Source organism: Vanessa atalanta, chromosome 30, assembly GCF_905147765.1.
Source record: "Vanessa atalanta chromosome 30, ilVanAtal1.2, whole genome shotgun sequence".
NCBI classification, from domain to species: Eukaryota; Metazoa; Arthropoda; class Insecta; order Lepidoptera; family Nymphalidae; genus Vanessa; species Vanessa atalanta.
In genome coordinates, this window is record NC_061900.1 from 5,146,383 (window position 1) to 5,157,212 (window position 10,830).

Genomic DNA, 10,830 nt, shown 5'->3' on the forward strand with positions numbered 1-10,830 from the left:
TGAACTACGAAATTACAATAAACCTTGTATAAGTAAATTCCAATGGAAGTAGGAAAAAATATAAACGAACCTTAAATTTACGTGTTTCATTCGATTCGAACTCAACTATATTGTGCGCTACTAAGAGTTTATGATTAATATATCTTTATTTAGAGCATAACACTATTACACTTAACCACTATTTCCACTTTAATTTTACTTCCAAAATTCCGATAACAGTTTCTTCAACGTAAAAAACGCCATTTTCTCCCAAATCCATAGTGAATATCATGGATTAATCAAATTTTGTTTATTTGTCTTTTTTCCTGTTATCGTTAGAATAGTGTGTGCATCCGTAGTAATATTGTGTACACATATTATTATACTTTATGTTGTCGCTACGATTTTTGAAGCGGGCAACATTAAAAAAAAAGAAAACATTGGCGGGAAATTTAAGCTCTTCTGGATACGCTGGAAGCGGGAACGTTGTTTTAACATTATTTTACATTACTGTATTGTTTTACTTTAATTCTTAACTTAACCAATAAAGAAAAAAATGTTTTAAAATAATTTCAAGAGTGATACATACAACTTATATAAATACACCGTACAAATAGCTTGCAGCAGTTAATTAACAAATAACTTTCTTTTACATTTATTAAAATAACATTTTTATTGACGTTCAAAACGGCATTTTTTCGTGAATATAGATTACTATAGATTTATTATTATTTTACCAAATTAATTCGACATATTTTTGTATTATATTCTATTTTTTCTCTATCTTTAATATATTTAAGCATAAATTTAAACTTAGTAATAAGTCTAATAAATGTAAACACTGATTGGGAAGTCACTCGCCCCTAAGATACGGGTTCTTTTAGTTAAAGGGTACTACCTCTTTGATGTATGTAATTTGATTTATTAACAATAAATATATTGGATTTGATTTGTTTTGTTTGATTGAAATGTTGTTTATTTTGTTTTAATCCCCCAGTAATAAGCTATTTGACAATGTGAAAAATAAAGTGTCAATTATTGTAATCAGTATTTATTATGAGTTTAAAAATGGTTATTTATTAACGAAAGTTGAAAATAATAATTAATTTATTCAAAAATCCATTTTTCTAAATGTTTGTCACGTGACACAAAACGCTCCTGATTGGTCGGGCTTATGATGACGTCACTTGCTTATTAACCTCGTTTGCCTACTCTATGTGGATTGTATGTGCCACAGATTACAATACAGGCAAATTACGTCACCGACCCCATTGCAGCGCCATATTGTCAAAGTAGCGTTTTCGCGCGCTATTTAAATATGGAATTTTTATTTTGATATTTTTCAGCAAATATGTAACAGAATAACCACTTACTGGGTTCCTTAACCTCTACTAAATAATATAAAATGCATTTTAAAAACCACTCAAATAGCGTATTGGAATATATACCATAGATAATGTTATCGCATAGACGGTGTAGCACTACACTGTGGGGGGCACATTCCTTTAAACTTACTTAAATGACTTAAATTGAAGTTGATTGTCTCGGTAACAAAATATAATACATTAGACTACATATTTCTAGAATAAACAAATAATAGGATACAGTTTTCCTCGAACATGTCGTAGAGAAATAAAACAAACTTAAATGAAATAAAAGTATATTATTTACATTTTCCAATAAGAAAATCTTTACAACAAATACGTTAAAATGCACTTTTAACAATTATTTAAAAAAAATATCTTAAAAAATAACAGGGTTACCAGTCATAGAAATATTTTAAATTAACGTTTTATAACTAGAACAAGTATGATATGATTTCAATGCATTACGTTAGCAGCCTGTAAATTTCCCACTGCTGGGCTAAGGCCTCCTCTCCCTTTGAGGAGAATTTCGTTAAAATTAGACACATGCAGGTTTCCTCACGATGTTTTCCTTCACCGCCGAGCACGAGATAAATTATAAACACAAATTAAGCACATGAAAATTCAGTGGTGCCTGCCTGGGTTTGAACCCGAAATCATCGGTTAAGATGCACGCGTTCTAACCACTGTGCCAGCTCGACTCACTTCTCACTACGGATTACAGTTATTCACCAACGTTTTGGAACGAAGTTCTTTAAGCGGCTTACAGTACAGAAATCGTAACGTAGAGGGCGTTATACTTCTTCAGGTGACATTTTCCTGCCTTTCTTTTTCTTTTGTATATAGTTTTACATAATATTGTTTAAATATTTTTTTTATATATTTATTATATACATAAAAGCGAAATACCAGCCACTGGTTAAGGACGAAATTTCAGAAACTATATAACAAAATTGAAGGTAGGTTCCTTATAGGGAGTAGACATCTGTTAAGAACAGATTTCACGCAACTCCACCCTTAAGGAGGTTAAAAGGGTAGAAAGGTTGTGTTTTAAAAATTCGCTTGGGAAAAAATCGCAGTTTATGCTAGTATACAATATATAGTGGAAGCAACTTCGTTCCAACCCGATGTCCAACGTCACCCAGTGATCTTCACATAAATGCTGTAAATATAACTCATTTGGATATTCCACCACATTGCCACAATACTAGTTTATTATAAATATACTCTATATTAAAAAAAAAAAATAGAAAATTTGTCTATGGTTAGAAAAATCAATCATTAGTGTCTATGATATTAAAGTATGGCAATCCTGTTATTGTTTAATGCATTAGTTTCAGCTTTCTGCCTCGTAGCCCTCAGTCTTCATGTCGTTGAGGCCGAGTTCATCGTTCTGCTCGTATGTTCTTTCATACCTAGTAACTTTAAGCCCTGCAAATAGTAACAAATAAGACTTGTCAATAAATGCTAAATATTTATAAAGTTCGATTATTTAAAAACAAAGAGTCAAACAAACAGACCATTACATAGCTTTTTCAATACATTTAAAGATTTAATAGCTAATAGATTAACTAGCTGTTCTAGCCGCTACCAATAAAGTTATTTTTATGAAAGCAGCAATTCAAGAGGATGACTAACCAGCGGTACATCACACAGTGCATGATCATTTCGACAACCATTCAAATCCGACAACAAAGTTCAACTAAAAGATCAACCTCTTTACAAGCTTTCAGAAGCAAGGAAGTACATAAACATCACTATTTATCATGAGATTTGAAGCCTCAGGACCCTTAAGACCTGGAGCTCTATTTCATAATACTTGTGTTTTAGACATCACTGATTTCGACCAACAATGTCAAGTCATGACTACTAACCATCGTCAAACATAGAAGGATCGTCATTTAAATTCTGCACATAGGAGTTCCCCGCTGGATCGTCCAATATAAGAGTGATGGCTCGCTTGCCCTCTAAAACCTCCTGTAACTTCTCTGTGAACCTAAAACGAACAAATTTAACAGTTTATATTAATTTTATATTTCCACATTGTAAATTATTTATATTTATGATAAAGGTAAGCGGAGGTTACCTCTTTGGTAAGTGATCATATTTATTGGCACTGTAAGAAATATTAACAGTTCCTTACATCACCAATGCGCCACCAACCTTGGAAACTCAGATGTTATGTCCCTTGTGCCTGTTACACTGGCTCACTCACCGTTCAAACGGTAACACAACTATAATAGGTATTATTGTTTGGCGGTTAAATATCTGATGAGTAATGAGCATTAAAAGTTAAAATGACTAAACAAACATACATTAAACTTACACCAGACGATAAATCACTTTTCGGAGAAGTTTTAGTTCATAATATTATTATACGAGCCACTTTGAATGTAGACACATTCTTATAAATACTTAATTTAACTCACTTCTCCAAGTTCTCCTTAGCAAGCTTGGGAGCGTCCCCCTGTAACGTGGGCGCGTCTCTGATCTGATCCAACGTGGCGCGCACGAGGCCCTCTGCAGTGGAGAACCTGCCGCCCAGGGCTCGACCCCCCACTTCCAAATCCAGCTCCGGTATTGACATGCTGCAGGTTTCAGACTGAAAATAAAAATTTTTATATCACATGTCTGATCATAAATGCAGTTCATCAACCGCCAAGCAAGAATTGTTTTGCTATAAATATAAAATAAATGTGTGAAATTGTATTACAAAAGTAATTAATTCACATTTTTTTGCTATATATTATAATAACAGACACAATCAAATAAATTAACTTTTAAGCATAATTCAAAGTTATTAAAAGTCTCATGTGAATGGGCTATTTGATTGGTTTTTAAAATGCATTTTATATTATTTAGTAGAGGTTAAGGAACCAGGAAGGTATTTGCTGAAAAATATCAAATTAAAAGTTCCATATTTAAATAGCGCCCGAAAACGCTACTTTGAAAATATGGCGCAGCAATGGGGTCGGTGACGTCATTTGCCTGTATTGTAATCTGTGGCACATGTAACCCACATGCAGTAGGCAAACGAGGTTAACGAGCAAGTGACGTCATCATAAGCCCGACCGATCGGGAGCGTTTTGTGTCACGTGACAAGCGTTTAAAAAAATGCATTTTTATTTAAGGATTTTTGAATAAATTAATTATTATTTTTAATTTCCATCAATAAATAACCATATTTAAACTCATAATATATACTGATTACAATAATTGACACTTTATTTTCGCATTGTCAAATAGCCTATTAAATTTACACATTACCAAAATCAATCTTTTGATTATAAATGCACACGTTTCAATTACCTTAAGCACGTCTCTTGAGAAGTCTTCTCTATTGGCAATCCTTACTTCGAATCTGACGCCCTGATCTTCAACGCCACCTCCCGACTTCACCTGTAAAGAAGAACAGTTTATCAGTGTATACCATGTTAAGATTAAGGAGCTAAGATTGAAGTCTTTCAAGGCAATTGAACCGATGACTTGAAGGGATTGTTAGGCTACGGAGCTGTGTCCAGCAGATTATAATTGATATAAATATATATTATAACAAATATATCACTCGATAGCAGCACTTCGTGCAAGCCATCCGGGTAGTTGCCACCCACTCGTCAGATATTCTAACGCTAAACAGCAGTACTAAGTTTTATTGTGTTCCGGTTTGAAGGGCAGACTCATAACATCTTAGTTCCATCAAAAGTGTTTATGGCATATGACCATCATACGTCCATCTATCTGTCTATATCACAAAGTAAATGGGACTAACGATACAATTCTAAAAATACTCCACTGCTGATACCTGTAGGGTATTAATAATATTTATTTATATCAAAACATTTTCTTTATTGTAATACATTGTAATCTGTATAAACTGTTAGAATTAAAAAGAAAAAAAAACGATTAAGAATTTTGAATGACATCAATCACAAAAAAATAATTGAAATTAATGAAATATTAAACTAACCTCGTTAGTACGGTGACCACACGCCTCGCAAACAGTCGCCATGATGACCACTTCCTTGAAATGTGGTATGTCTAGAAACAAAACAAAAACAAAACTGTATTCAGTGACCCATGACCGTTGACTTTGTAGGGGTGAAATTGTTATTTTTTATGTCAGTATAATGGAACACTGAAAAGCGATTGTAGTGACACTTATGAGGTTTCATCAAAACCGGTCCAGCCGATCAAGACTTCTGTGATACGCAAAGTACAGAACAAAATGAGGAAGAATTATTTGTATAAATAAATCATCATTGTCATGGATAAGGTTTCGAAGTAATAACTTCTCATGGGAGGCTTCGTTACGTAACGCGTTACGGCGCCAGTCTATCTGGCTTCCTACAAATTTTGTGGTTATACTACAAATTTTGCTACACCCCGCTAGATGGCGCTGATTCGTATACCGTTCAACCGATCACCATGACCTTTAGCATATACCACACATATAACTGACCGTCGGATTTTGTTAGTGCGTAAACAACCATTACTCAAGAAATGATAAGGGGGGAGGGGGGGTCATTATACTATACTCACTGGTGATCTTCATGTTGGTGTCGGCGGGCGCGTTGCAGTCGGGGCAGTTGGTGCGGAACTGCAGCACCTCGTCCGCCACGAGCCGCTCGTAGCTGTTCAGCTCGGGGTCGCAGGCCGACAGCGCGCCCGACAGCGACGCCTGCGGGCAGCGCGAGACTTGAGTATCACTTAATACAATAATCACTTAACCGATACAACAGAACAACAACGACAGAACTTTTTTAACTTTTAAAAAATCTGCAATCGATCAACCAGGCTAGGTTTGCCAACATAGTGATAAAATAAAAGACATCTAGCTTGACCGGCTTTTTAAAATTTATTAATACACTTGGCAATCGAGATATATTCAATATTATTTATATTTCATTAGAATTCAACAAGATTTACGGTAATAATCAGAAAACCTTGACTTTACATACAATTTTTTTGTCGTACCTATTAATACTGACATACAAAATGTAGGGTGTCCAGCCTTTTTACTAAAATATCCGCCCAAACTGGCTGGTCTATCCGGCTATTAGGTGTGGCCATCTGGCAATTATAAACCTAAAAGTATGTACGTTCCACACACCTCTTCCGGCATGTATATTCCAAGAGTATTGTTCTGTTCCTTGCTCCGTTTGAAGTCAGACCTCTCGCACCTCGGATCCTTCTTTGGTGCCTCTGGATTTTCTATGAAGCAATTGCCTGGAATAGTAAAATGGTTTGATTTAGTTTGGATTTATCAAATGATATTTTAGTAATATACTACTGGCAGAATCTATCTATGAATCTACCTATTGAACTTGCTTTATTGAACTTATGGCACCATATACCATCACCCCACATTTTGACACCTCCCTGCTCGAGTAGTGTATACACCGATTTTCATGGGTACGCCACAAGTGGATGTAGAAAAAATTCATTAGTTTTCTATGTTGCCCTGGGTCTGGGTGTTTGTGATATTGTACCTCTGATCTTCCATAACACAAGTGCTTTAGCTACTTACATTAGGATCAGAGTATTGTATGTGATGTTGTCCAATATTTATTTATTATTATTATTATTATTTTAGCCTATCGAGGGGTGAATTAATAAAGTAGCTTATGTCCTTCCTTGGAACTCAAACTAGCTCTATGCCAAATTTTATTTACATCGGTTCAGCATTTAAGCGTGAAGAGTTAACAGACAGAGTTACTTTCGCATTTATTATGTCATATAAATATAAATCTAATATAAATCTATGTATTATTGAGAAACCAACCGCTAATGTCTTCCAACTCCAGCACCCACGGTTTCTCGCCATTCTTCAAGACCTGCATACGCTGAACAAACCCGTCGATCTGGCTCGCTGCATCTGGATGTTGCTGTCTCCGCACCTCCTGATCCTGGCTGAGACCTGCCATCGCCCTGCTAATGATACCTTCAACTGTTGTTACTTCTGGAAATATATAAATGAGACCAAACATTGAGTTGTTAACTATCTGTAAATATTGTAAGGCAGTCAATCCAATTTTGAGAATATTTTTGGAAGCACCATGCTCCTTCAATACAGTTTAGTAGATATATATAATCCATACAATAAACACAACTAGGTTCTTCTTTAATGTCATAGTTAAACAGACTGGCAAATGTCCCATCTAATGTGGTAAGTGGTCACCACCACCAATGGTAGTTACACTGTCAATTGCCAATGTACCACCAAACTTTAAATCTTTATTATTATGTCCCTTGTACTCTTTTCTTTAACCCTACTAACTGAGTTTTTTTTATGATATCGGTAGGGGGGCGAGCAAATGGGCCACTTGATGGGAAGTGACAAGACAATGGTGTTGTAAGAAATATTAACCATTCCTTACATAAACAATGCACCACCAACCTTGGGAACCAAGACGTTATGTCCCTTGTGCCTGTAGTTACACTGGCTCACTCACCCTTCAAACCGAAACGCAACAATACTGAGTACTGTTGTTTGGCAGTAGAATATCTGATGGATGGTGGTACCTACCCAGTTGGGCTTGCACTAAGCCCTACCACCAAGTTAAAGAGTCACCCTTCAAGTCAAAAGATGGGTTTGAGCCATAGATAAGATACCCATCTGCTTAACTAATACTGACCTCCCTTCTGACTCTGTGCTGGTATCTCAAAGTCCAATTCCGGTATACGTACTGTCGTGTAGTCGCTTTTAACGACTTGTCTGTTTAAATCTATGGGATCTTCTACACGGAGTTTCCATCTGAAACAATACATTTTCAATCTTTTACCAATTACTATAGACTTGAGAAGAAATAGTTTGGACAGGTGTGATCACAGCTGTTTACACACAGTTATAGTTTACCAATGGAAGTAGGCAAAAAGATAAACAAACCTTAGATTTACCTATTTCATGCAATTCGCTAATAACTCAGCTATATTGGGCACTGCTAAGAGTTTATAATTGATATATCTCTATTTATAATACAACATTATTACACTTAACTACTAATATCTACTTTAATTTTATTTCCAAAAGTTTTGCCGACATTCAAAACTCCATTTTATTGCTAATCCACAGTGAATATCATAGACTATTCAAGTTCTCGACCGATTGTACTGCTTCAATTTGCTATGAAATGGTGTTTATTTTGGTTGGAATAGAGTATAGTTATGCTGTATATGTTAAAATTAATTGATTATTCCACTCGGGATTCCCCAATTGAAAGGCACTGTCTAGGTTTAAAGCAGATTGAATTGAATCAATGAAAAGTTATAATTATAAATAGATGTTCACGGTCTCTTTCTTCTAATTTTTAACTTGTAACAAATTTATCACAGGTATACCGCAGAGCAGAGCTATATAAATATAATATTTGCAATAGCCGAGATGGCCCAGTGGTTAGAACGCGTGCATCTTAATGATGATTTCGGGTTCAAACCCAGGCAAGCACCAGCGGTGAAGGAAAACATCGCGAGGAAACCTGCATGTGCCTAATTTCAATGAAATTCTGCCACATGTGTATTCCACAAACCCGCATTGGAGCAAAACCTTCACCTCAGAGGGAGAGGAGGCCTTAGCCCAGCAGTGGGACAATTTACAGGCTGTTAATGTTAATTATGGTTTTATGTCAAAATATAGTTTGCAATTCAATGACGTTATGTATGTCTATCTATCTTACCGAACTCCAAGCTCAGCGTACGCCCCACCAGGTTGTATTTCATTATTCTCAAACCCACACTCTTCGCAGGAAAACGACATTATCACGACATTCTTGTAAAATGGTATTCGGGTTAGAAGAAGCCGAGTCATACCCTGGAATTAGATTTGTTAATTTTTATTATGATAGCCGTCCTCAGTTCAATCGAAAAATAAAGAATTTTCTATGTGCTGGATGGAATATTTAATTGGTTTTATTAATAATATAATAGTTAAAACATCATAACTAAATCTCTAATTATTGCTTATATTTATTTTATATTTTAAATACATCTTGTGCAACATGATAGAGCATGGTGAGACTAGCTGTAAGTAGTAGAACTTTTGCCTTAGTAGATATTTTTGAAATGTAATTTTTTTTTTGTTGATGTAGTATTGTATCTACTGACAGTTGTCGTAATGAAAATAAATAAATATATAATACAAAATGTGCGTATACGAATCAGTATTAATAAATGCGATGTTGTATTGCCTAACTGAAAAAAACTAGTAAACCAAAATATATCAAAATAATGCAACATTAGAGGCATATCAAGATTTATTGCTTTATATGCAGATCTCTGCTAATTGAATAAAGTTTGACTAAGAAATAGACAAGGGTATTTTCTTTGTTTTTTGAACGCAAACCAATATTTATCTGAATTTATGTTTTGAAATCCGATTTCAATAGTAGCTACTACCTAGCTAGCTTAAGGTGTCTTTATTTTTTAAGATACCCAGAATCAGAAAGAGATTTAAACAATTTTCCTTCACGCTTTCGTCTAGGCTTAGGACTACTATAAAAGTTTTATAATATCGGAATTATTATTTACTTTTTTTTTTATCATACAGTAATTACTCTTTTTTTTATCATATTAAATTAATTAATTTTTATTATTACTAAACTATACTTCACTCTAAACAAATATGTTATAAAGTCAACTAGTTTATATTTTATAATGAATGTAAACGCGAATTTCTACATCCTTAAAATCATTTTTCCAGTTTGAGAAAATAATTCGAAACAAACTATATGAAATATTTTAGGATATTATATCAATCTGTCTCCGAAAAAATAAGCGACTTTAGCTTCAAAAATTTTGTTTTTAATTTAACGTATTCAAACAGCAAATGTTTATTATCGATTTTGAAAAATTGCTTTTGTTATTAAGCAAGTATAAAATATACATATTATAGGATGGATATACTAGGAAAAAGCCTACGAATTTTGACTCCACTTGCCAAGTTTTACAAACAATAATATTATTGACTATATTTAATCAAGAAACCGGTATTTAAGGTTATTGCATAAACACAAACTAAACATTTCGATTGAATTTAACTCTTTTCATTGAATCATTGAAATAAACTTGATATAAAAAAGATAGATATTCAAAAGATGAGTCCACGATCGAATATCATCAAAATAACAAGTTCTAGAAAGCTCCATGTTAACTTACATTCGCGTGACAATTGAAACAAAAAGACTCAATTTCAGTCACTTCAGGATCTGGATCTTCAGCAGTCAGATCCCTGAACAAAGGCTTTTTATCTTCAGAGCACATGATTATTTAAAAATTGTTAGTTTCGATAATAAAAACACGTTGCTGTGTGTTAAACTGTCAAATCACAAACTGATCCATCATCGAGATCATTATTTATAGCTTTATAGTCTGTGTTATCAATTGACATTAGACATAGATAATCGTAAACTTTTTGGTTTTGTAAAAAAAAATGCAAATTTATCCTAAAAAGGAAAAAATTATAAAATGTTAAATTATGAACTGCAAAAAAACC

General features: G+C 34.0%; 1 protein-coding gene across 1 annotated transcript; it reads right to left on the minus strand.

Moving 5' to 3' along the window:
• Window positions 1-1,977: 1,977 nt before the first annotated feature.
• LOC125075360 (zinc finger protein ZPR1) lies at window positions 1,978-10,675 on the minus strand. Its single transcript, XM_047687091.1, has 11 exons — window positions 10,494-10,675; window positions 9,017-9,150; window positions 7,979-8,097; window positions 7,126-7,302; window positions 6,454-6,569; window positions 5,883-6,021; window positions 5,311-5,381; window positions 4,653-4,742; window positions 3,773-3,945; window positions 3,218-3,339; window positions 1,978-2,774 (listed from the first exon to the last, which is right to left on the minus strand). Exons 1-11 carry the CDS (start codon window positions 10,596-10,598, stop codon window positions 2,680-2,682), a joined length of 1,341 nt encoding a protein of 446 aa, XP_047543047.1. The 5' UTR covers window positions 10,599-10,675; the 3' UTR covers window positions 1,978-2,679.
• Window positions 10,676-10,830: the final 155 nt, after the last annotated feature.